Genomic DNA, 26,064 nt, shown 5'->3' with positions numbered 1-26,064 from the left:
AAAATGGGAGTGGCAAGCATCCTTAGTTTGTGTACTATACAAAAGCAGGCAGCACGCAGGATTTAGCCCACGGGCCGTGGTTTGCCAGCCCCTGGTGTAATGCATTTTGGGAAGGAACGTGGTAACGTAGGAAATCCGCAACTGGCAGATCCCCCCCTGGGATTTTCACTGGCCCGTTGTTGCATTTTGTTTTGTACTGTTTCCACCTGCCATTCTTCTGAGGGCTTTCACCACAAGCCAGGGACCCCCCCTCAGTCCCAGCGGCAAGGGCACTAGGTGGAAGCATAGCTAAGGTAAGCCTGACATGAGGATGCCGTGCAGGTGGCAGGCACCACCCTGAAGTTACCAGCAAGGTACGTACAGCTCCCGGGAAGGGTGGATCCAGAAGGGCGGAGCCCAAAGTCCACGACCTGACCTCTCTCCAAAGGAACTTCCAAAGAGCTGTCTTTGGAGGCATTTCATTCTACCTAAAAACAACAACAACTCCCAGAGCCCTCCCAGCTGAAAGCAGGAGGCCCAAGGATGTCCAAGACTTTCCCTGGTCTGGTTAAATCTCCCACCTGCAGCCATTAATGTACACATGGGAGGAAGGGGACCGAGCACAACCGTTGCCTCCCCAGTGAAGGACAAAGAAAGAAAACGTAAGGACCCAATTACTATTGATAATCAGGAGTTCTACCGGGCAGCAGGGGTTGGAGGGATGGTGAATAGGGGACTTTAGGCTCTAGGAAGCAAAGACCGATGATCACAGTGTTACAAAAGGCCTGAGGCAAATGGGATTACTCATTGCCTGCCCCGGTCAGACTCCCCCGGGGCTGTTATACCATTGTCCTGGGATGAAGTGTTTTGCTCATTTTTGGAAAAGGATTGAAGAGGCCATTCTTTCCATCCCCCTGCCTCCGGAAGTGTTTCCCCAACACTCCAGTTATTCCTGTCTCGTAAATTATCCAGGAAAGAATTCTCGGGAGCATGATACGATAGAAAGCTCATCCTTCCTTTCATCTAACTCAAAGCCTTCTGTGTTTCTGAGAAAGCAGAGAGAGGGGACACTTGGAGGGAATTTGCCAGGACTTGCCCTGGGATTCTGTAGTCGCTAAGGAACTTTTGTGTCTGTGAGGGGCTCCTGTTTGGGGGTAAGAAGCCCTGAGAGTCTCACATTCATGCTGATCCTGCATAGACGGTGAGGGAGCGGAATGGGCTAAAATGAAGAAGGGGTGACCCCGACTGTGTCGGCACCGCAACCCAGGCGGAGAACTGGGCAGCTGGGGTAGGTGAGCCGGCCAAGGCCCTGAGCCCCAGGAATCTCCCACACTGACAATTCAGAGAACAACTCCTTAGAGAACAGGATCCTTGGCCCAGCCCAGACCTGTGCCATTAGGACTGGGGTGCCAGCCAGTGCTGCTTTTTGTGGTCTTGAGAGAGGACCGTACCATGCCCCTTTCCAGGTTTCAGCCCCTCTCATCCCAGGGAGGTGACGTTGTGGGACAGAATGAATCAACTCTCATACACTCTGGTACCCACAGCCATGGGCAGTGCGATGGGGGGTGGGAGTGCCACCTTTCTTGAGGTCCCCGGGCAGCTGAGCACTGTTCCAGTTGAGTTTTCAGGGCCAGACACGAAGCCCCTGGAGCTCAGGTGCCCTCCTCGCCAAGTGCTTACCTGCCCCGGCGTGATTCCACCCTGCTGCCACCTCCCCTGGTGTAATTTACCCCCGTGCTGGGTTCTGCCCCCAGCCCCAGACCAGGCAGTCACAAAGTCCTTGGCTGCCTTAACCAGGTGATATTGCTTGCCCCGATCCACAGCTTGGGGTGAAAACACCAAGTGCAGAGTGACTTTAATATGACCTTTCTCGCCTCCCTCTTTTGCTTTACAATGAAAAGCTCTGGAACCTTCTCTGGAGATCTCTCTTCTGCATAGTCGGATCCCCGAAGTGACACTGTCGCTGGGACCGGTGTGAGGGTCTCCTGGGGTATATGTCCCGGGCACTTGGCCTCAGAGGAGGGAGCGACTGGGGTCTCCCCAAGGACGCTGGTTGAGGGGCCTGTCCAGCACTGGAGGAGTTAATGTGGGAGCGCGTAAGCGAAGGGGAAAAAGTTGGAGTTGACACTTAAAGGGGGGCGGGGGGGGCGGGGGAGCGAGCCCCGCTGACTCCTGATTGGTTTTACATTTCATCCAAATTTTTTTTCTCTCCTCTCTCGCTCCCTCTTTTCAGTTTCTCTCTCTGATCCCAGGGGAGGGGAAACGGGAATAGTGAGAGATCAAAAATAAACCTCTTATGTCAAAGCCGGGAAGGAAGTATAAATACGAAGGGCTCGGCAGCCCACTCTGTGCTTCCCGGGGTGGGGAGAAGGCAGGGGCGGAGGACGCGCACGCTGCCGGGGCGCCAGTTGCTCGCGATCGGCTGGGCGGGAGGGCGCGGGAGCAGCGGCAGCGCCGCCAGCCGGAGGGGCCGCCCGGGAACCGCCGCCGCCAGGCGCCCACGGGCCACGCGGCCGGCCAACCGCCCGAGCTCCTGCCCGCGGGGACAGCGGCCGGGCCGCCAGCACCTGCCCGCGCCGGGCCCGCTTCCTCCATCGCCCGCGCCGCAGCCGCAGCCCCCATGCCCCGCGCCGCCCCCCGGTGGCCGCCGCTCCTGCTGCTGCTGCTGCTGCCGCTGCTGCTGCTGCTGCCGCCGCCGCCGCCGCCGCCGCTCGCCCGCGGCGCCCCGGCCAGGCCTGGAGGCGGGGGGCCGGCCTCGGCGCTGGTGGTGCCCACGCGGTTGCCGGGCGGCGCGGGCGAGCTCGTGCTCCACCTGTCCGCCTTCGGCCGCGACTTCGAGCTGCGCCTGGCGCCCGACGCCAGCTTCCTGGCGCCCGAGTTCAAGGTCGAGCGCCTCGGGGGCTCCGGCGGGGCGGCCGGGGGCGAGCAAGAGCTGCGCAGCTGCTTCTTCTCGGGCACAGTGAACGGGGAGCCCGAGTCGCTGGCGGCCGTCAGCCTGTGCCGCGGGCTGAGCGGCTCCTTCCTGCTGGACGGCGAGGAGTTCACCATCCAGCCTCAGGGCGCGGGGGGCTCCTTGCACCAGCCGCACCGCCTGCAGCGCTGGGGGCCCGGGCGCGCAGCCGCCGCCCAAGCCCAGCCCTTGCCGGGAGCGCCCGAGTGGGAGGCGGAGAAGGGAGAGGGTCGGAGGCAGGAGGACGACGAGCAGGGCAAAGACGAGGAGGCGGAAGGCGCCAGCGAGCCGCCGCCGACCCTGGGGGCCACGAGTAGGACCAAGCGGTTTGTGTCTGAGGCTCGCTTCGTGGAAACGCTGCTGGTGGCCGATGCGTCCATGGCTGCTTTCTACGGAGCCGACCTGCAGGTAGGACTCGCTGTGCCCGGAGACGCCGGTCACCTCCCAGAGTCTCCAAATTCTTCCCTTTCCGTCCCGCTGAGAAAACCCTTCCCGTTCCTCACCCCAGACAAGGTTCTTTCCTTTCTGAGAAAGCCCAGTAACTCCTTTCCTGACCCCTGACACCTGGGCTACCTCCAGCTCCTCCCATGCGTCCCTTCCAACTTAGAGGGCGGGTCCTGGGCTTCCTCCTCCCTGCTCACCCCCCTCCCTCACATCCTGAACTGAAAGTGGGTTTTAAAGCCCCCCCCCCCCACGCCCCAGACACCTGCCCCTCCCAACAGACATGATAAGTGAACATCTGGGGAGAACCTCCACCCCACCCCCACCTCTCTGCCCTCTGCTGTCTCCAGACCTGGGAGGCTCCCAGGGAGAGGCAGCTGGGATGGAAAGATTCCCTTTGCCTACAGAACTGAGGCTGCCATAAGTAAAAGACATTGTTTGCAGGGAGTTGAACCTGGAGAGGGGCTGCCCAACTTCTGTGTGCCCAGCTGGTTCTGATCAGGGGCACGGACACCTTGCCAACCTGGCGCTCAGCCCTGGCAGAACTTGGCAGTGCCGGCATCAGCACAACAAGGGAGGGGAACAGAATTTCTGCCTGGGGGCTCAGCCCGGGAAACTGAAGCTTTAGTGGAAAAGGGAAGGAGAAGGGGGTGGGGATCTGAACTCCTCTGGTGAATGTTCCTGGTGGAGCCAGAACTATCCTTGGTCCCCCCGAGCTGCTCTCCGCCCAGACACAGCTCTCTACGGAGCTGCGACAGGAAAGCTGATTCCAGGGGACAGCTCCTGTAGCCAGGCCATTTCCCACTAGATTCCAGGACGGTGCAGAAACAGCAGGAGGTGTGTGTGTCACCCTACACCCCAACACCTCGTGAAGTGGAAGGGTTCCAGGAGAGGCTGCGCTTTCTCCTCCCTGGGGGAGCGCAGAACCAGAGACGTGCGCGGTGGAGAAGAACTGACCTGCCCAGCGGTCACAGTTTCCTGAAAAAGGCACCTTGGCCGCTGCTGCAGCTCAGTTGCTGCCTTTTCGGTGATGGCAGTCTTGGCTGGGACCCTATTCTAGGCTCAGCCTGTGCCCAGCTGTTGCGGGCACCTAGTGCTTCGGCATTCCCTGTGCAGCATAGTCTAGACGAGGTGCAGCCGGCCCTCCAGCTTCTCGCCCCAGCTTTCTCACTCTGCAGTCACTGGGAAATGCATTCTAGATGGAAGGGTGGGAAGAGCTGGCCGCTCCCCTGGCTGCTGCCGGGCCGTTAAAGCCCCGCAGGCTCCGTGTGCGCTGTCCCGGTATTCAGTCCTCCCAGAGCACGGGGAGGCGGCTTGGAGCCGTCAGTGCGGTCCGCCCCCGGGACTGTGGGTCTGCACTGACTGAGTATCTGCTTCCCTGCCTTCCATGAGAGCAGGGGGAGGTACCAGCCGCCTTCCCTGACTCCTTTCCGCAAGCAAGTCCTCCAGAGGGCGGCAGGGCGGTGGGCTTCTCCCGTCTCGGGTGAGGATGGCTGCTCCAGCGACCAGGGGCTCCATCAGAAAGCACATTCACCGCAAACCCAGAGCTGAGGGGCTCAGCCCCTCCCACGCACGACTCCTTTCTGACGGCTGCCTGAGAACCAGGAGGTAGGAAAGCCAACAAGAACACAGAGCAGCAGCAGAAAGAGAAATTTGCCTTTCTGTCTTCAGAGCCAGAATGTCCTCCCTGACGTTTTCCTACCATCTCACTCTGAGCTCAGCGCCCAGACACTTCAGATGCTGTGTGTTTGCCTCCAGCACACACTCGGCAGCTCCGGAGGTCAGAGCCATCTGAAAGCAGACGTGATTGCTGCCGCCAGGGCTCCCAAGCCACGGAAGCCAGGGGCTGGGCTGGGTTCTGCCCAGGTCTGCTGCACCAGACAAGTTGACTTGCTCTTTGCAGAGCCACCCAGGAGCACTTCCACCCTCGTATGACCCCTGGCTGGGTGACACAGAGCACGCTTGCCCCCTCTGCTCCGCCTGCACACACACAGGTTTCTGGACCACACAGACTGGCACCTCTGCAGCAGCCGGCTCCCTCGGGCCCAGAGAGCGCGTCGCAATAGGCATCGGGCACCTTGAAGACTGAGGTCCTCTCCCTGGGCGGGCGGGGGGCTCCCTCTCTCCTTGGGGCCAGCCCTGCCGCCTCCGCCTCGGTCTCATCACGTCACTGCCTGCACCCTGCTGTCGCCGCGCTGGGGTGGGGCAGGGGATGAGACACAGCTGTCTCTATGACGGCCCCTGGCCCTCTGCTCCGACCGCTCACAGGCTATGGAGATGCCACAGAGCAGACCTGAACTTCTCAGCTCCATTGCCTGGGCTTCCTGGCTCGGCCAAGACAGGAGCGGATGTCAAGGGCCCGTTCCCCACGACCTTGCCTGCCCAGACCCACCTCCCCACATGGAGCCTAGTTCTTTACAAGTAACTCTCCGAGGGGCCTCCTGGAGACTACATTCATACGGACGGAAAAAGCTTCGGGGTGTCCCGGCAGCGGGGGTGTGTGAGGAGGGTGAAGAGCGCCTTCCCCTCACCTGTGAAGCGGGGCGCCTGCACTAGGTAATCGATTCTAGCCCAAACGTCGACGAGGCTGCTTCGTGGTGAGTCTTCTGGAAAGTTCAGCACCATGTGGAGAAGCTGCCCGCTGAGTGTGCTCAGTCTGCACCTGGGTGGAAGTGCCTGTGAAGGGGCAGAGGAAGAAAGGCCAGCTCTCCAGCACCCGAGTGCGGTGCCGCCTCCTGAGCACCTGGAGGGTGTGAGGCCCTGGCTCCCCCGACATCATCCACGCTGTGGGACTGGGTCACTGAACCCAGCAGCCCAAAGACGTCCAGCCGCAGTGGGAGGCCCGGTCCTGAGAAGGACCCACCTTCGAGGCCAAGAGAAAGAATCATCCGCGCGCAAGGCTGGTCTCACTGCTAAGCGACAGGGGAGTCTTCCAGACTCTGTACACTTGAGTTCAGTCAGTCCCTTGACAGGAGGGGCCCCGTCTCCCACCTTCTTCTCTGGTTTCAGAGTTAAGGAGCTCAGACAAAGGGGGTGTCCTGAAAGGAGGGACCACCTCAGAAGAGACCGTTAACTCTGTCTGCATCCGGCCACAGCTAATTGTTCCCTGGATGAAACTGGAGCAGGAGAGGGGCGCGTGGGGACCGTGCTGCGCCCCAGGGTTGGTCTGGGAAGCTGTCCTTCCAGGGCAGCGGCTGCAGGCTGAGCTTCTGAACTCGCTGCTGAGCAGGGAGGGCCCCCAGAGGAGGAGTCCCAAGATTCAGGCTACTCGCAGGTGGTTTCCGGGAAGGGCCAAGTCACAGCCATTTCGTCTCCCCTTGCCCTTGCCCCGTGGGGAAATGTCTCCCCCGCCAGCCCTAATACCCGAAGTGGCCAAGTACCCCGGCTTGCCCAGCACAGCCTCCATCTAGGCCTGTTCGTTCTGGCATCATTATTAATAGTCTCATCTTTCACTCTGAAAAGTGTCCTGTTTTGGATAATAACAGAAACAGACACATGCCCGAGTCTCCACAGGCCACGTAATGTGCATGTGAAGTATGTTCCCCCACTGGCAGAATACCAAGTCTTCTCCATCCCTTCGGTCTGCTGCCGCCAGAGGGATGGACTCTATGAAGTATTTCCCAAAGAGAAGGCCCTAGTATTCAACGGTCTTTGATTCGCCACTTCCCCCTCCCACCCGAGGGGGGCGGCGGGGGGAGTTGGGCAGAGACAACATCAGGGGCACCCTGGCTGGCTGGCTGGCATGCTTTGTCCGGGCTGTGCTGCAGTTTTCCTTGCAGCAGCAAAGAGGGTGGCAGTCAGTGCCGTGAGGAAGAGCACAGACTTTGACAGGAAATAGACGTGAGTGGCCTTGAGCGAGCCACCCATTCCTCTGTACCTCGATTTCCTCGCCAGCCTGACAGGCACAGCTATACCAACGTCCTGGCAGTGTCTGGAGGAGACGGTAGAACACGGAAGGCACCTGACCCAGAGCCTGGCACGTCGTAGGTGCGCGGCGAAGCGTGGCTGGCGCTAGAGCTGCCTCGGGTGATGCATTTGTCAGGGCAGGAGGGCAGGGCAGTCCCACGCCGTCAGGGCCAGCCAGCGCTGTGCCAGCTGTGCTGTCGCACGCAGCCCAGGACCTGCCTCTCAGCCTCTGCTCTGCCTGGACTGTGTCCACTGGGCCCCTTGTGGTGCTGAAAACTGCGTGCTTCGGCGACGTGGCCTTGCCCCTCGCTGCTTGGAGGACGAGGATGGAGGAAGGACGTCTGTGCAGGACCTTGTCTTTTCTCCATCTCTTCTTTCCTCTCCCTTTGATTCTCCCTCCTCCCCAGCAGTCTCAGGCCCCAGAGAGATGCCAGAAGGGAGAGTGATGGCCCCGTTGCGGAGGCCGCAGAGTTTCCACGTTACCACCCCTCCTCTCCCTGCCTCTCCCAGGCGTGCTGCGAGGAGAGCGCTGGGCCCACAGCGTCAGGGATGACGTTCTGAAGAGAAGTAGTTGCTGGAAGTGTGTTTGGCCCGGGCCCAGCCTTCGCCAGACTCCCACCATAGCTGGCCCTGGCTGCACGGGGTGGGGGCAGGGGGGGAGCTCCGGGGAAGGAATCTCCTTGTTTGTGTCTCAGAGAATCAGAGGGCTATGTCCCAGCCTAGCTGGCGGAGTGTCTTTTCGCTCCTCCAGGTCCTGGGGGTGCCAATGGAGAAGGAGGCCCCCTGAAAAGTGCCCACCTTTCCCTAAGGAGACCCAAGGGCAGGAGATCCCCGGGCCATTCCAGAGTCGGGTTGTGTGACCACCCTGGCCCGGCTGGCCCTGGGCTCTGACCTACCCGACCTGGCTGTGGGGAGGTTGTCTGCTGGGCGCCCCGCTGCAGCCCGCAGCCCGCACCCACGTGGTGCACAGGGAGGTATAAATCGACAGGGCGCGGTAGAGCAAGCGAGCTAACCTTCTCCTTGACTGGCTCCTGGGCCCATTCTCTGTGGGACCGGAAGTCAGGCCTGCCCTTTTGGACCAGGAAATGGCCCGAGAAGCGGGGGCTCACAGACTCACGGCCGCCCACCCGCCCAGGCCCAGTGGCCCTTCCCCCAGGGCGCTGTCAGATGCACAGGGAGCCGGGCCACCGTTCCTCAGAGGAGCTGATGGTGGCAGGGCATCCCGTCCCCAAGTGCAGTGAGGCAAGACAGAAGGGGAGGTGAGCCAGACCGGGACTGGGGACTTGAACAGAAACTCTGGCGCACACAGTCCTGGCAGCCCTCTTGCGATGGGAATTATCTTCTGAGAAAGCAGCCAGAAGGACCTTCAAATGTCCTCCCGTCTAACCCACCTCCTGGAAGGGAAATGGCTCTCAAGCCAGCTCGGCCCCCCAGTGTCGGGAGAAGATGCCGTGAGCTGCCTGAACTCAAGCAAGGAGACTCCAAGAACCTCGGTGTCGGGATGCGCGCCCGTGCCAGCCTTTGTGCAGCAGTTTGTACGTGTGCACCTCTGGTTTTCATCGGGACGCGCCCATCACGTGGTCTGGGCTAGTCTGACCAGGCAGCTTGGGAACCAGACCCTTCCGAGACCTTAGGCCTCCAGTTCCTTATTCTGAGCCTTCGGGGCATCTCTCATCTTCACACCTTCTTTGTAAGACATCAGCTCCCCAGTTATGAGATTGTGAAGGTGGGACTGAAAGGAAGGCCTCCTGTGAGGAGAGTTTCGGGTTGTCTCGGAAGAAGTTCCCGGAGTTGGCCCCTGGTCCTTCCCGGGGTAGGAGGCCCCGGACGCAGCAGAGGCCTGGAGGAAGTAGGCCCCAGCAAAAGCTGTCGCTCCTCAGCCCACGCCCCCAGTTGCATACTGATGTAATTGCTTGTTTCCCTCAGGAATCCGACTCCAGGGGCTGGTGCCAAGTTTCAGCTTTGCTGATAAGATGTTTACATCAGCCTAAACATAGCTGGAGTGCTTGACACACTAAGTAACCTGCCAACCCCTGTTCGTAGGGCTTAACTTACAAAATATCTGGCTGGTCGCCGGCGAGGTGAACAGACAGATCCCATTCACAAACAGTGGGATTCGTCTGGAACTCCCACACATGGCCTCAGCCCGTGGAATGTCTGTCTCCAGCCTTTCACCCTCCTTTCCTTCCTTCTTCTCCCACCTTCCAAAACACAGGAGGGAAGAAAGAGAGGCCACAGGAGGTGGTGCCCTGGGGAGCAGGGAGGAAGGCTGGCTGGAGGCCTGAAGGCCTGTAGGCCTCTGCGCCATTCGTCTCCTGTTCTGCAAAGTCATCCAAGAGGACTCCTTTCTGGAGGCCCTGGAGGCAGAAGAGTGAGCCCCATCTGGCCTCCACCAAAGCCTTGGGAGCAGTTGGCAGCCCAGGGTTGGGGCAGAGGCCAAGCACCGATGTCAACTCCTTCAGCTGGCCTTGGTGGGACCGGAAGCAGTGGGAGGCTGAGCGCCTGGGTCTCAACGACCCACCCGATTCTCTCCCACCCCAGGCAGAGGGGAATAAACCCTCTGGGCTGTCCAGGCAGAAGCCAGGAGGCCAAGCCCTGGGAGACTTACTGAGAAGAGCGTAGACCTCAGAGACAGACACGCTTGGGCTGGCGCTCCGGCTTTAAGAGCTGCGCGGCTGTAGACAAGTTATTTAACTTGCGAGAACTTCCACTTCCTCGTTTGTGAAATGGGGATGACAATCCCTACTTCCCAGGGTTTTTGTGAGCATTTAATGAGGTGACACGTGTACCATCTGCAGAGGAGCTATTGTTAGGAGTGATCATCAGAGCAAAGTTTTCCCATCCTGAAGAGTAGGGGTTGCCCCAGCAGACATCAGGAAAATTCTCGACGGATATTAACCTTGAGCGCTCAGATAATTGCTTCTGGGCTGAGGGCGGAGAGGGGATGCGTGGCTGGCAGGGAGACGGTTGGTGTCAGGGTTAAGGTAGAATAACCAGTGCAGTCCACTAGAAGAACTTTCTGTGATGATGGAAATGTTCTGTCTGCTCAGTCCGATGCAGTAGCCACGAGCCATTCACGGCCGTTGGTGCTCTTGAAATGTGGCCAGTGTGGCAGAGGAGCTAGGATTTTAATTCTATTGAATTTTAATGGATTTAGATGTCCGTGGCCACATGTGGCTGGTCAGGATGTTAAACACTTATGCTTTGGAGCCAGGTGTTCTGGGTTCACACACTGGTTGACACACTAGCTCTGGGACCTTGGGCCATACTGAGCCGTGAATTTCTTATATGTACAGTGAAGGGAAGTGATGCCAGGGCCTCGGGGGTTTTGGGAGCCTTCACCGAGGTGCTGTGTACCGATGCCCAGCACACAGGGGGCATAACTCGGCGTGACAGCAGGGGCGGGTGGCGGCCAGGAGATTTACCTCTCCCTCTCCACCCCTCCTTCCTGCAGAACCACGTCCTGACGCTGATGTCTGTGGCGGCCCACATCTACAAGCACCCTAGCATCAGGAACTCCATCAACCTGATGGTGGTGAAGGTGCTGATCGTGGAGGATGAGAGATGGGGCCCCGAGGTGTCCGACAACGGCGGGCTGACGCTGCGCAACTTCTGCCGCTGGCAGCGGCGCTTCAACCAGCCCAGCGATCGGCACCCCGAGCACTTCGACACGGCCATCCTGCTCACCAGACAGGTCCGCGGGCTCCTGGGAACGGGGGGCGGGGTGGGAGGGCGCGCCGAGGGGGCCACGGCCGCCCAGACACGGGGACCGGCCCCCTGCTGGCCCCAGCTAGACACCAGGAGCCTCGTGCGTGGACAAGAAGGGGGAGGTCACGAGGACACGTATGAGGTATTTGCGAGGGAAGGAGAGGAATTCGTGGGGGCTCTGCTCCAGAACTTTGTGAGCAGCTGTCTGCTCAGGTCATAACAAGACGAAACGGGCTCAAACTGCCCGGAGAGCAATGTGGAGCTGGAACTAAGACAGGAGGTCCAGCTGCAGTGGGGGTTAAAGGCGGTGGAGGTAACCGGGGGTCCCCTCAAGATTTCCCCAATGGCAGGAGGCCTGCCCATCTCCCTGGTGTGGTTTAAACAGATGGCTTCCTGAAGGCCAGCAAGTGTGATCACGTGTGGAGACCCTGCTCACCCCCCAGGCCTCACGCACAACCCCAAGGCGAGTGCTGCATTTTTTAGCCCCACTTTACAGCTGGGGAAAGTGAGGCACAGAGCTGCCACCCCGTGGCAGCGCCCGCAGTCAGGCCCCGGCCACCTCGCTGTGAGGTCCACACCCTTAACCACCGCCAGGCTATCCCACCTCCCGGGACAAGCTTTCTGAGTCTCCGGCAGCCCAAGGACACGCCGACACAGAAGGAGAAACGGCCCTTGGGGAGTAATAGGGATTTGGCTTAAAACGTGTCCTGCGTCTCCGGAGGCGCAGGAATGGGAAGGGTTTCCATCCTGTGTCTGTCCTCACGTCCCGCTCTCTCCGCGAGCAGAACTTCTGCGGGAAGGAGGGCTTGTGTGACACCCTGGGCGTGGCGGACATTGGCACCATCTGTGACCCCAGCAAGAGCTGCTCCGTGATCGAGGACGAGGGCCTGCAGGCGGCCTACACTCTGGCCCACGAGCTCGGTAAGGCTCGCCACGCCAGAGGCCTGGGCTGCTGGACCGGGTGGGAGGACCGGCCCTCCCGAGTCCAGCCAGCGAGGCCCCCCCAGGACCCTGCCGCCTCTCGAGGCCACCCCTCCTCGTTCCGGCAGGGTGACTCTGCCCTCGTGCTGTCTCCACCCCCACCCTGAGCACGGGGCCATCCTCGGAGGTCACCAGGGAAATGCCAGCGCTCGGGTAGAGCCGTGGGGCCGCATCCCGGCTAAGCAGTCAGGATTCTGGAAGGTCAGCTAGCGAATGACTGAGACGAGTGTGAATCCGCACAGGCCCCGGCAGAAAATAAAGGAACCCCGGTGTTCCTGGAGCTCTGAGCAAGCTTCCTGGGAGAGGAGAGGCAGGCGGGGTGGGCCAGGAAGAGTCTTTGAGGAATGAGTGCAGCGCCGTGGTGGTCCCTCGAGGCGCTGGCGCCGCGTAGGCCTTCAGAGGCCCTCTGCCCCCTGGGCGGACGGCTGAGGGCAGTGGCGACGCTGGGTGGACCGCGGGTCTCGTCCTCCCCAGGGCACGTCCTCAGCATGCCCCACGACGACTCCAAGCCCTGTGCTCGGCTCTTCGGGCCCCTGGGCAAGCACCACATGATGGCGCCCCTCTTCGTCCACCTGAACAAGACGCTGCCCTGGTCCCCCTGCAGCGCCATGTACCTCACGGAGCTCCTGGACGGCGGGCACGGTAGGTCCCCCAGGCTCCTCCCCGGCCAGCGGCCGGCACCTGCAGCGCAGACATCTCAGCCTGGGAGAGACTCAGGAGCTGTGTCTCTGCCACCCCGCCGGGCTCAGTGTTCTGACCACTCCACAGAGCACGCCCTTCTGTGGCCCAGCTTCCAGCAGTCCCTTTAGATTAACCCACAGAGCAGGCGGGAGGAGTCTGAGAAGGTCTGTCTGGAGGAGGTGGGTTCGAACAGAGCTCGAAGGAACGGAAGAATTTTTGTCGTGCGGAGGGGAGAAGGGAGGTTCTGGCTGGAGCGATAGATCACAGGGGTAGTGTGCAAATGGCAGAGAGGCAGGAAGCGCCCCGTGAGGGCAAGGAGTGGGGCGAGGTGCTTGGTGAAGACAGCCTGACTTGTTGAGTAAAGCAGTGAAAACACAACTGGTTCTTGATTCTTGATACAAAAATAATAGATTGTCCAACATCAATACTTTGGCTTTATTTCTCCTGGCCTGGTTTTTAAGAGTCCATTTAGGGGCTTCCCTGGTGGCGCAGTGGTTGGGAGTCCGCCTGCCGATGCAGGGGACACGGGTTCGTGCCCCGGTCCGGGAGGATCCCACGTGCCGCGGAGCGGCTGGGCCCTTGAGCCATGGCCGCTGGGCCTGCGCGTCCGGAGCCTGTGCTCCGCAACGGGAGAGGCCCGCGTACCGCAAAAAAAAATTAAAAAATAAAAAAAGAGTCCATTTCCATCCGCAATTATACTGTGACCTAGGTTAGTGTTACGCTTAGCAGGCCTTCCCTCGGTAGACACTGACTGAGTATAAGATGTTCTGGAAACCAAAAGAAACGCAACCCTTAAAACAAAAACTTGCTACTGATAGTCAAAACTTGGAGGAGCTTCTGTGGGTGACTGAGTGCTGACAGTTTGTAGGCGGAGGTCAAGGAGGCCTCGAGCGTGATGGGGGGGACCCCTCCTTCCTATTTCTCTGCTTCCTCCACAGGAGACTGTCTCCTGGACGCCCCTACCTCGGCCCTGCCTCTGCCCACAGGCCTCCCAGGCCGCAGGGCCCTCTACGAGCTGGACCAACAGTGCAAGCAGATCTTTGGGCTGGGCTTCCGCCACTGCCCCAACACCTCCGCTCAGGACATCTGTGCCCAGCTCTGGTGCCACATGGACGGCGCCGAGCCCCTTTGCCACACGAAGAACGGCAGCCTGCCCTGGGCGGACGGGACGCCTTGCGGGCCCGGGAGCCTCTGCTTGGATGGCAGCTGCCTGCCTGAGGAGGAAGTAGAGAAGCCCAAGGTGAGGGCCGGCCACTGGGAGTGCGGGACGGGGACAGGGAGGGCTGTTTCCAAGGAGGAAACCACACCTGAGAGCCATGAACTAAGAGACTTTGGGCCTAGGGGCAACTACGAGGAAAATCACTCACCTTTGGACAAAGCAAAGCATATTTATCCAAAGCCGAGAGGAGCTGTTCAAGACTGATGGATGACGTCAGCAGGGCTCCGGGCATTTGGGGGACTCCGCCTGTGGGGCTGCCGCGGAGTCGACTTGAAGGCCTGTGAGGCTTGGTGCTAGGTGTGGAACGGTCCAGCGCAAGAGCAGTCGTGGGCACGCAGCAGACAGAAGCCGTTATGAATTCTGTTATAAACAGGTAGCGTGACAGCAGAGGAGGGACATCCAATCGAGAATGAGGGGAAGGTATTCACATCCTACCCGTGGCGGAGCCGAATGCATAGCTAGGGGTCAGGAGAGTGAGAGTAATTGTGGGAACTCCTTGCTCAAGGAGGAGAGAAGGAAGAATCAGAGTCACCTCTGACCAGGCAGAGAAAACCTGGCAGAGTAACCTCGCACGGAAAGGCAAAAAGGCAATGCCAGGGAGAGTTTTTAAATGATTTGCTTCTCTGCCCTCTGCTCTTAATACATCCGAACTGGGAGGCTGATCACATTTCTCGGCGAGTCACTGAGCCATCTGTGAAACAGCGTGCACCGGGTTCGCAGCCTGGGCCCGGCCCAGCTCTGAATCACCAGGGTGGCCTGTGCGCTCACCCTCCGCAGGGCTGTCCTCGGGGGTGCTGCCGTTGCACTGAGGCCCAGGAGCCCGCGTGGGTGGGGAAACCACATGCTTCTTCTAAGCCTGAGCCGGGACGGGATCCACGGATTCATTCTCAGCCCCCTCCCAGCCCACACCCCGACACTGAGCTTCTCCCAACCCTGTCCTATAGCGTGCGCTTCACACGTTCCTGAGCGGAGAGGTAGGGAGGGAGCCCATCCAACCTTTCCCAGCACCACAGCCAAGCTCAGTACAGGGAAAGGTGGCCAGAAAACGATCACGGGATGATGCTTATCACCTATTGTTAAGGGGAAAAGACAGATCATAAAATACTGTATATATATATATATATATGTATATGACAGAATCATATCTGTGTAAAATAAAACCTGGCACCTTCATGATTCTATAGTCAGAGCAAAGGTACAAAAGGATATTGATGAAAATCACGTCAATCGTTTCATCTGGGTAGTGGTATTTTGTAAGCGTTACTTTCTTTTTTACACCTGTATTTTTCATTTTTTATACGAGCACGTATGACTTCTGCAACTTTTTAAAAATTATTTTCATTTCGAAACCTTAACGAACCCACCCAAGGCAATGCCTTGCCCTCAGGGTCAGTTGTAAAGTTGGAAGCCACTCTAGTTTATTTCCCAGCACCATCCTACCCCTGGACCTGGCAGCTGGCAGACTCGTGGCCACACCTCCTAGAGCTTAGTCCTTTAGATCAGAACTTACCCGCCTCAGCACGGGTGGCATCTGGGCTGCGTGCGTCCCGGCTGTGGGAGGCTCTCGTGCTCGTGGCTGGATGTTTAGCGGCACCCTGCCCGCCACCCGCTCGAGGCCAGCAGCCTACACCCTGCCCAGCTGGGACAACCGCAGGGTCTCCGAACACTGCCACGTGTCCCAGCCGACGGAGAGCCGCTGCGTTAGACCCAATCTTATTCCCGTAAAAGTGTTTCACTCAGCAACTCCTGTTGAGCACCTTACAAAGGGCAAGGCACTGTTGTAGACACCAGGGGGCCGGCCGCGAGCAAGGCCAGCACAGACTGTGATCGGGGAGCCGCGGCTGCACGGGCCACACAGCCCCTGCACAGGTGAATCAGGCAGTTTACCGAACTGCGTGCGCCAGGACGGGCGCAACTAGGTGAGGAGGTCACACCAAGAGCCGAGGCCTCCCGCCCTCTGCTCCCCACTCAGCGCAGCCTTGTGTGTTGCAGGCCGTGGTGGATGGAGGCTGGTCCCCCTGGGGACCCTGGGGAGAATGTTCACGGACCTGCGGAGGAGGAGTACAGTTTTCACACCGCGAGTGCGAGGACCCCGAGCCTCAGAACGGAGGGAGATACTGCCTGGGTCGGAGAGCCAAGTACCAATCGTGCCACACGGAGGAGTGCCCCCCTGATGGTAATCGCCACACTGGCCAGAGCAGCTGCTGTGTTGCCTGCAGCAGATCCCCAGAGGACTGCGGGGGTCTCCCGGGTGCAGAGCTTTCCTGGGTGCAGACATAAACGGTTTAGAGCAGCCCGTGGCGACCCAGGACCGCTCTCCCTGTCCGGGGAGAGCCTGGCAAAGTCGAGGAGAGACACTGCCCTGGTCTTCCAAGATGCGGAGATGGAGGGCGTCACTCCCAACCAAACTTACTCATTAGAGCTGGGGGAGGGCTTTGCAGAGGGGCGGGCGTCTAGGATAACGTCTGAACCCTCGTCTGTATGCAGAATGGAGGCGTTTTCCAAAGCCAGGGTCAGAGCCAAACCTCCAATATCTTTCCAGCCAACATCCAGCTCAGGGCGGAGGGAAGATTTCTGCATCTGACCCTAGCGCACATTCCCCCTGAGAAGAGTTGCCCTTCTCCCCTTGGAGCGTGGTAACTGCCTGGTGGCCCCTTCTTGGGAAGCAGCCCCACCTCTGCCTCTCCTGGGGACGTCCTCCCCAGTACCTGCTAGAAAGCCCACACGTTACCGCAGGGGCAGCAGACGGTGTGAGACCACTGCAGGTCTTTTCCCCACCATCCCATCCGGCTCCCCTTGTGCAGCCCCAGGAAGTATTGGCAGGCAGCAAACGACAAGCAGAGAGACGCACCCAAGCGCAGAGGCGCACTGGCATCGGAATGGTGTCTAATGAGGGAATCTGGAGGCTCTGCAGTTTTGCAAGATGAGGAAGATCAGTGACGGCACGAAGCTCTAGAAACTCTGCCCTGGAGCTGTGAGGGTCTGCCTGGCACACGGGTGAAGCGTTCCCGGGGGAATGAGAGAGAGAGAAAGGGGAGGGGATGAACACAGGCATGAGGTAGACACGGAGCCTAGGCGATGCCAGGATTTCAGGCGCACCGGGACCAGCCATCTCAGTCAGTGAGTGTTTTGGTGCCTCTTGTGTGGCTAGAACTGGAATAGGTGTTATAATGACGTAAGAAGCATGTTCTCTGTCCTCAGGGAACGTGCAGATCTTGTTAGAGATCCAAACCCCTTTTACAGAGCAATTAAAGGTCAGTCTGTGAGGCACAGACCCCAGACCGACAAGGAATCCAGAGCGAGGAGAGGCCTGGCCTCGCCGGAAGCTTCTTGGGGAGCCAGGGCTGAGCGGGGCCCGGAGGGCTGAGACGGCGATGAAGTGCAGGAGGACGCGCTGCGATGGGGGCTAGGGTCCCCCCCAGGGCGCAGCTGGGCAGAGTGGGCCAGCGTTTCCAGGCCAGCCAAGGGTGCGTAAAAGCTAAGATAGCCTCAGGAGGCTCTCTGTGCTGGCTGTCCCATCAGGTCACCGGGGAAGCTTTTCCAAACACAGAGGCCCAGACGCCTCAGGTGTCCTGACTCAGAATCTCAGGAGGAGTGCACGGCCACCTGGGATTTGAAGCTCCTCAGACCATGCAGATGTGCAGCTGGCGTGGAGAACCTCGGTAGTAAGAGCGGGTTTAACTTCAGGATTGTGGAAGGGAAAAACCCAGGTCTTAATTCAGACAGATTGTTCTGGAGGCAGCCTGCCGCAGGACGGGAGAGGAAGCAGGCTGTGTGTCGGAGGCTGGGCACCAAGTCTCGCAGGAAACCACAGGCCTTGGCTTGCGAGCAGTGGACCGAGATGCTGACAGTGGGAAGTAGACATTTAAGATCACAGATCGTCCTGAGTAGAGTCCAGGACTTAATGACAGGTTGGAAATAGTGGATGTGGATGCGCAAATATTCAGAAGATACCAGGGTTCCGGTCTCAGGCTGGAACGTGGTAGCATCACCAAATGAAAATCCAGCCAGTTCTTCATATGGAGAAACCATATGGAGTTGGGCCTCGCTGAGCTGGAGGTAATTGCAGCATCTACAAATGGAGCTCCCCCAGAGAGACCCAGAATTGCAGCAAGTGGAGTGGAGAGGCAAGGTCAGAACTAGAGACGTAGATCTGGGAGCCTTTGGCCACATGTCCACGGAGGTCAGGATAAATCACCATCAGTAGAGGCCCAAAAACATAACTCCACGTGTCATTCCGTGGTTTCCCCGTCCCCACCTAAATTTATCCATCTGTAAAGCAGAATTAATATTCTCCCCAAACGGGAAGATATTTTCCCCAGAAAGCCCAGCTGAGGCTGGCTGCTCCTTTCCTTGCCCCGTGAGTCAGGCCTTAGGTCGGTGTCTAGGAAAGCTGGGCCCAGGTGACACTGGACCTGTGTCCTCGGGTTGGGTCAAGTCCGGGAGGAAGAAGGGTGCCCGGAATCTCGGCATTTCTCCCGTGGGGTCCTCCCTGCTTCAGCTCAGCCTGTTAGCTCCATGCCCTCTCGCCCTCATTTCAGGGAAAAGCTTCAGGCAGCAGCAGTGTGAGAAGTACAATGCCTACAATTACACGGACGTGGATGGGAACCTGCTGCAGTGGGTCCCCAAGTACGCAGGGGTGTCCCCCCGGGACCGCTGCAAGCTGTTCTGCCGAGCCCGGGGGCGGAGTGAGTTCAAAGTGTTCGAAGCCAAGGTGAGGAACTCACCTTCTGGAACTCAGGTGCACAGGTGGGGAGGAAGGCCCCCTGGCCTGAGCCCAGGAGTGGGCGGCGTCAGTGCTCACTGGGCCCTCTGACCGCCCCCTCCCTCCCCCACTGCAGGTGATCGACGGCACCCTGTGCGGGCCCGAGACTCTGGCCATCTGCGTCCGTGGCCAGTGTGTCAAGGCTGGCTGTGACCACGTGGTGGACTCGCCTAGGAAGCTGGACAAATGCGGCGTGTGCGGCGGCAAAGGCAACTCGTGCAGGAAGGTGTCCGGTTCCCTCAACCCCTCCAGGTGGGTCTCTCCAGAAGTTCTGTCCCTGGCTGCGCGAGCGGACCGGGCTTTGGAGTCACAGGGGCCTAAGTGTGCACTGTGGCTGCCACTCCATCCCCGTGGAGCACTGAGCTTCAGTTTCTTCATAAAACGCGGCATCCTCTCTATCTCAGAGTCGCTGTGGCGAGGCACGAGATGGGCAGAGCGCTTGGCCCGGGGTCTGGCCCGCAGAGATGACGGCTCTCAGGGCAGCCAGAGGCCACATGGATAGGGATGTATCTTCTATGAGTCAACTGGCAGTAGAGCTACACTGAGTAACCGGGACCTTTGCCAGAAAGCAGCTCTTCCAGGCCTGCTGTGGGAAGGACATTTCACCCTAATCTGGCGGGCCCTGCCCTTTCTGCAGGTGCATCTTCAGAAATGGGGGCCCACGGGGGGGTCTTGGCAGCCTCGGGGCTTCACGGATCTGAGAACTCCAGACGCTTTCTCACACCTTAAAGCCACACGTTCATAAAGCTCCTATATCTGTTCAACTGCTTTCACTTCTGCGGGCTCGACGGATTCCTAAAATAAGTCTATTGGGGCCAAGACCGTTACTCCCCTTTCACAGACGAGGAAACTAAGTCACAAAGATTACATGACTCTTCCAGGGTCACAGTGGTAGGTCATGGCGGCCAGAGGTGAGCCTAGGTTTGTCCATTCCCGGGCGGTTTTTTCCTGTCCCACACACACTTCCCGGGGAGGAAGGGCTAGGGCCTGCGGCCACACTGCACCCCTAGCCGGCTCCCTCACTCTCTCTCCTCTCATCAGCCTCAGAAAACAGAATCCGCCTGTTTGGCAGACAACTCAGGAGTCTTTTCAAATTTAAACTCAAAGGATATAGGAAAAAGAAGCACGGGGTGTGGGACAGTCAGACACTGAGTCCCTTCCCAGAGCTCTCTCAGGCATTAGACGTGGGGCCTGGGGTCCTTTCTCAGCTGCCCAGTGGGCGCGAGGCAAGGACAGCAAAGAGCAGCGTGCCTGTGCTCCTCAATCCTCCTCACTCCCCTCCCAGCCTACGAAGCCAAATACTTCCACCCCAAAAGAGAAGAATAAGAATTAAGGCTGGGCTTCCCCGGTGGCGCAGTGGTTGAGAGTCCGCCTGCCGATGCAGGGGACGCGGGTTCGTGCCCCGGTCCGGGAGGATCCCACATGCCGCGGAGCGGCTGGGCCCGTGAGCCATGGCCGCTGAGCCTGCGCGTCCGGAGCCTGTGCTCCGCAACAGGAGAGGCCACAACAGTGAGAGGCCCGCATACCGCAAAAAAAAAAAAAAAAAAAAAAGAATTAAGGTTTCTCCATCCCACATAAAGCCCCAGACCCACGATAAAGTTGAAACATTTTCCCCAAACAGCATCCCAGCACCCCAGACAGCCCCACTTATGGTGCTGGGCACGCCCAGAAGAAGGCTCCTCAGAGCAGGCTGTGTTGCTCTGCGCCCTGCCCTAGAGCCACGATAACCAAATACCAGCAGCTGATGGACTCTAAGAGGTGGCGTGAGGCGTCCGTCTGATCCCCTTCGGTGTGTGGGTCAGATTTTCCCACATGGGTGTGAGCTCTGGGATGAAAGTGGCCAAGCAAAGTTTACACCAGTGCAAGGAGCTGCACGTGCCTGAGATCTCTTTTCAGCCAAGAGCCCAGGTTTGGCAGCAACGGCTCAGCGTTCGCCCCCTCTAGGCTGCCTTCCCCTCTGTGCTATTGTCGAGATCTAAACTCCAAACATTTGAGATAGAGCTCCCAGGCCAAGCAAAAGTCCCGATGTACCAAGTGTTCCTGTCGGCCTCCGCAGCTAATTTACTGGGCACTTTGGGGCGACTATTTCCTTATTTGCTTGCAGACTTTTGTCTGCCCACCCCCAGTCCCTGCATGCTGACTTCCTGAGTACCGGGCTGGGGAGCCACGGGTCCTAAAGGTGTCTTCCTGTCATAGTTATGGCTACAATGACATCGTCACCATCCCAGCCGGCGCCACTAACATCGACGTGAAACAGCGGAGCCACCCAGGGATCCAGAACGACGGCAACTACCTGGCCTTGAAGACCGCCGACGGGCAGTACCTGCTCAATGGAAACCTGGCCATCTCCGCCGTGGAACAGGACATCCTGGTGAAGGGCACCATCCTCAAGTACAGCGGCTCCATCACCTCCCTGGAGCGGCTGCAGAGCTTCTGGCCGCTGCCTGAGCCCCTGACCGTGCAGCTCCTGACAGCCCCTGGGGAACTCTTTCCCCCCAAAGTCAAGTATACCTTCTTTGTCCCTAACGACGTGAACTTCAGCATACAGAGCAGCAAAGAGAGAGCGACGACCAACGTCATCCAGCCCCTGCTCAACGCGCAGTGGGTCCTGGGAGACTGGTCTGAGTGCTCCAGCAGCTGCGGGGCCGGCTGGCAGCGGCGTGCGGTGGAGTGCCGCGACCCCAGAGGCCAGGCCTCCACCACCTGCGACGAGGCTCTGAAGCCTGAGGATGCCAAGCCGTGTGGAAGCCAGCCGTGCGCCCCGTGATCCGGCGGGCGGGCCAGGCTTATGCTCATGGACTCGGGGCGTGGGGTGCAGACCAGGGTCATGCTACGGTGACCCCACGTCTGGGGGTGGCGTGGCCTGCCTACCCAGGCCCCCCACTGCTGCAGCTGGGCATGAATCCATGGGGGGAGGAGAGGAGAGGAGACAGACCACAGATGCTAATGTCTACTATCTAGTGGGTTGGACCTTGCTTGGGTTCAAGTAGAGGGCATAGGTTAAAAGGTAAAGAGTGCTCTCACGGACCCAAAAAGAAGACTCGGTCAGCCTGTTTGCAAAGGACTAACAAAGTTAAACGAAAAAAGTTATTTCTACTTGGTTCCCTCGTTAAATAATCTACCTCAGAGGGGAAAAAATTAGTCAAAGAGAGATGTGGAGTAGGGGTGGATGGTGAGTGTCAAAGCAAGCACTGTAGCTGCACCCCGAACTCTCTTCAGAAATGACCAGGAGTGTCTTCAGTATTAAACCCATCGCCTGGAGGGCTGCGAGTCACAGGATTGTGGAGAGCCCCGTGCTCTCAGGCTCCCACCTGCAGGGGTGGATCCATTTCAAGTATTTATGCAAATGTGTCTCTGAACTAAAGTGTGATCTTGCGCCAGTGGAGTGGTCTGATCTGGTTCGGTATTTCTTCGGAAAGAGCAGGGGACCCAGGGCCCGAGGACAGAGGCTAAAACTAGGTCGGCTCACCTTGAGCACAGCCAGGGAAGCTGGCACCTCTGGGGCCTCCCCCGAGTTCTCACGTCTGCTGAATCCAGGTCATTCAGGCAAGTCTTTATCTGCATAATCTAGACCAGTGGTTCTCAAACTTCAGTGGGCATTAGGGTCATCTAAAGGGCTGCTTGAAACACAGATGGCTGCGCCTCACCCCAGAGTTTCCGATTCAGCGGATCAGGGGCCTGAGAATCCACATTTCTAACAAGTTCCCAGGTGACGTGGAGGCTGCTAGGTTGGGGACCGCACTTTGAGAACCACTGCTCTAGTGGAAACTTCCAGCTCTGAGGTAACACAACGTTATTCCCGAGAAAGCCCATGCCACGCCACTCTGCACATGTCCTCATCCTCACATGTACACACTGACCAGGCAGAGATACAAGATTCTCCTCGCATCTGAGGAATGCTGCACCTGTTTCCAAGTAACATCATACCAATGACCTCAGCTCCTTCTCTCCACGCCAAATGTCATTCCCAGCTCACAACTCTTTTGACCCAGGCGAGTTGCAACTGTCCCAATCAGCCCTTTTACATAGTCTGACCTTCCCCACTTAGCCACCTGAAACCTGCCTGAGAGCCTCCCAAACCCCATCTTCCCTCCATGTCACCTCATCTCTTCCTGGTCAGATGAAGCCCCCAGCTCGACTTCCATATGGTCTGGCGTAGAGGGAGCTCAGTCCTTGGTCATAGTGGGCGAAAAGGAACAGACGACATCAAGAAATGACATTCTAGGGAAAAGGAGGAAAATATCTAAATTTGCATCGTCCCTTTTCCTGTCACCATTGACCCCACCCCCCTTGTCCTTCCCTTTAGCTTTCTCTCAAGACCCCTTCAAGTAAAAAGTGGCCTGGGCAGAGAGGATGCTACACGGAGCCCTTGTGTAAATGAGGAAAAGGTGCCCGCTGGGAGGACTCGGGCCGTTGGGACACAGGCAGGGCAAACAGGCAGGGATGTCAGCCCCTACCGTGCCCTCAGCTGGTCGTCTTCTTGTGGTGCACACTCTACACGGTGGTCGTGGACACCGCGGACCACTTTTCCCCGACTGCCGGCTTTTAGTGAGTGGGAGGCCGGGCTTACCTAGGCATAAACAGTCACACACACACTGGCACGTTGCTGACGACCAGGAAAGCCAGATCTGTCCTTGCTGTGAACCAGCTTTACTGAGATGGATCGTATGTCCCTGCAACCCTTCACCTCCTTCCATTTCTCACTCTCCCCCGAATAGTCAAGGCCAGATGTGTCCCCATTAACCACCCAGGCCAGTCCAGCTGTGCCGTACCTAGAGCCTCTGCATCGTTACCAGGCGCAGAGCTTGCCCTGGAGTTCAGCTGGCAGCTGGGCTGCTGATGCGCAAAGCAGAATGGAATCCAGCTTGGCTCTTCCTTGCTGTGTGGCCTCAGCGAGGCTCACAGAATACGTACTTGTTTGTGTCTGGAAACTCAACAGCTGCAGCTCAGGGACTCAGGAAACAGATCTGCCTACCAGAGAGAGACCACGCCATCATTTCCCCCAGCCTTCCACGACCACCCTTCTAGCCCAGAGAAGGGAAGGTTGCATTTCCTCTGCTGAGAGCTTGCATTTTCCAGCTAGAGTTCCTCGCAGAGACGGTAGTGGTGCCTCCTCGCGAAAGTCCACAAGCCCTGACTCAGCAGGTAACTTGGTCATTCCTCTGGATCCTCCGAGCTCCCGCCAGAAATATTTCAAAGGTGGTACATGAGCATCGAAGTCCATTTCCAACCTCTGTCCGCGAGACCAGTGAATCCTTGTCTGGGGTTTATTCTCTGCCCTTTATTCTCCTGTAGCGGACCAGAGGGCTTTGTGAATTTACAGAGGCATGTTCCCCGGCCCGCTTTAGTAAACCACCCTTCTCTCCCAGGGGTGATGGGAATGTCTTCCCACCAGCGCCACACCTTGCTCTCTGATGACGTCCACTAGCTTTAGATCCTTCGTGTTTGGGCATTTTAGCCAGCGGACCCTCTTACTGAGGACTTTTCCTCCTTCCTAGCATCCAAACATTAGTTCTTCTTGCTTTCCCCTGGAGCCCTCTTCATTTTTACCAAGCCTTCCTACCACCACCAAAACAAACAAATAAACAAACAAAAAGGACAGGAACAAGAGGAATGTTCTTAAGAATATGTTGTCTTTTGCTTTGCTGTGATATCTCTGTGTGGTCCAGACAGATAGAGTGGCTTTGTCACAGCTTCACTCTCAGGCCTGTGAAGTGAGGTGGTACCTCTGCTGTGCGCCAGGCCTTCACACACGGCCTGAGTCCCCCAGAGTCCGAGTCTCACCTGGTCGCGGGGAAAGAGGCTCCCGAGCCCACAGCGATCTGGGCTCTGTACGCTATGCCTCAGATCTCCAAGCCCCTCCGGGAAGCAGCGGGGCACCCATGGCTGTTGGGGAATTAGGAATGGTTTGTCCATAAGAGTGACCAGAAACATGGAATTTACCAGAGGCTAGTGCTATCCTTGGATTTCCAGATTTCCAGATTTCTCCTGCCATAGTCGCGTCACTTCCTCTCGCCTCTAGGGTGAGTTGAAGCTAGATTACTAAGTACACGGCCAAAGTCAAACACGAGATGGGGTGAGCGCGACGAAGACTGTGACGACAGCATTTTAGGCCAAAGGCTAAGTCACCGTCTCAACACCTGTCCTCCTCCACCCAGGCTGTGCTCCGTGCGGAGTGGAGAGACGTGTATCCCCGGCAGCGCCCTCCTCCCCTAATTCCAACGTCGATTAGACACTCAGCCAGCCCAGGGTCCTGAGCAGGCACTGCCCGTGAGTCCTAGGACGGGAGAGAGGCAGTAGCACCCATGCCCGGGAGGCACGCAAACCGGGGTTCACTGCCGGTGGTGGCCTCGGCTGCAGGATGGCGTGTCTTTCTGAGAAAGGTCTCTCCTAGTACGGCACCTTTCCCCGTGGTCCTCCGCTGAGCTTGTAGCTTCGAGAAAGCTGCCCGCGGAATATGAGAGAGAGAGAAGGCACCAACCTAAGCTGCTGTTTTTGCTGGTTCAATCTAGGTAATCACTAGAGACGTACTGTGGTCAGATCGACCTTACATTCAAAACAGTTCTAAACAAAACGAAATAACTCGCAAAGGGAACTGGAAGTTGGAGCGTTGAGTGAGCAGGGCGGTTGGGTTGTGACCCCCCTGCTGCCCCTGCCTCGCGGGCACCACGTCAGCCCCTCCCAGGCACCTGTCTGCTCTTCAGCTCAACACTTCTTCCCAACAACCTGGCCAGGTGTATCAGAACAGGTGCGCCCCGTTACAGCTCTGTTCCTGCTTCTTCACATGGGGACCTTCTCTGATACTCCACTGGGGAGGTAGTGGGCCTTTCTGGCTAGTGTCACCTTCCCGGTAGTGTCAGCCAACCCACACCCCCCAAAACAAGACGCTGCTCAAGTATTGGGAAGAGAAAGATGAGACCCAGCGCAAAAGTAGAGCCTGAGCTGAGATGCTAGTGCTGGAAGAGAGGAACACAGGAGCCTTCAAACGCACCTGTCTCTTTTAGGACATACTTTCCCTCAGGCCTGGGGCTCAGCGACGAGAGACAGGAAAGTCCTGGCTAGTCTTCCAGCCCCACGAGCTGCCCAGCCTACCCCTGGCAGACACACAATTGCCCCAGGAAAGGAGAGAAGAGTCTTCCCCAGCCCTCACCGTTCCTCATTCCAAACAACTTGTAAGTCCCAGGGGCACTGGAAGAGTTTGCCCTCAGCCAAACACAACTTCCTGTTTCTAAGAAAGGGGAGAAAAAAATAGTTGAAAGGGTTTTTGGACACTGGAGATGTCGAGTTTCTGTAAACGCAAATGAATCAGACACATGTGGAATAAATTTCTCCGGAAGTAAGAAAAGATGCTGTGAGTTTCTCTTGCTGGACCAGAAAGTGGAAAAAGCATAGCTGAGATGAGAGGTGCATCCGAGGCTAAAAGGAGAGAGAAAA

The 26,064-nt window shown here is 58.2% G+C and overlaps 1 protein-coding gene and 1 long non-coding RNA gene across 2 annotated transcripts; one reads left to right on the top strand and one right to left on the bottom strand.

Moving 5' to 3' along the window:
• The first annotated feature begins 2,226 nt into the window (after nucleotides 1-2,226).
• ADAMTS8 (ADAM metallopeptidase with thrombospondin type 1 motif 8) lies at nucleotides 2,227-21,408 on the top strand. Its single transcript, XM_004280493.4, has 9 exons — nucleotides 2,227-3,337; nucleotides 10,731-10,970; nucleotides 11,770-11,905; nucleotides 12,440-12,607; nucleotides 13,585-13,886; nucleotides 15,858-16,041; nucleotides 18,407-18,579; nucleotides 18,707-18,882; nucleotides 20,827-21,408. Exons 1-9 carry the CDS (start codon nucleotides 2,276-2,278, stop codon nucleotides 21,395-21,397), a joined length of 3,012 nt encoding a protein of 1,003 aa, XP_004280541.2. The 5' UTR covers nucleotides 2,227-2,275; the 3' UTR covers nucleotides 21,398-21,408.
• A 623-nt stretch (nucleotides 21,409-22,031) lies between these two features.
• LOC117196853 (uncharacterized) lies at nucleotides 22,032-25,406 on the bottom strand. Its single transcript, XR_004477252.2, has 3 exons — nucleotides 23,403-25,406; nucleotides 23,088-23,200; nucleotides 22,032-22,851 (listed from the first exon to the last, which is right to left on the bottom strand). It is a non-coding gene; the product is annotated as an uncharacterized LOC117196853 (long non-coding RNA).
• Nucleotides 25,407-26,064: the final 658 nt, after the last annotated feature.

Source organism: Orcinus orca, chromosome 8 (genome assembly GCF_937001465.1).
Source record: "Orcinus orca chromosome 8, mOrcOrc1.1, whole genome shotgun sequence".
NCBI classification, from domain to species: domain Eukaryota; kingdom Metazoa; phylum Chordata; class Mammalia; order Artiodactyla; family Delphinidae; genus Orcinus; species Orcinus orca.
The sequence above is the reverse complement of the archived record's forward strand: the minus strand, read 5'-3'. Positions and strand labels throughout refer to the sequence as shown.

Excerpts from the sequence above, each read along its gene's own strand:
- ADAMTS8 (XM_004280493.4), top strand. The coding sequence starts at position 2,276 with ATGTCAAAGCCGGGAAGGAAGTATAAATACGAAGGGCTCGGCAGCCCA. Across the intron at positions 16,042-18,406 it reads GGAGGAGTGCCCCCCTGATG|GGAAAAGCTTCAGGCAGCAG; the intron begins GTAATCGCCACA and ends CCCTCATTTCAG. Across the intron at positions 18,883-20,826 it reads GGTTCCCTCAACCCCTCCAG|TTATGGCTACAATGACATCG; the intron begins GTGGGTCTCTCC and ends TTCCTGTCATAG.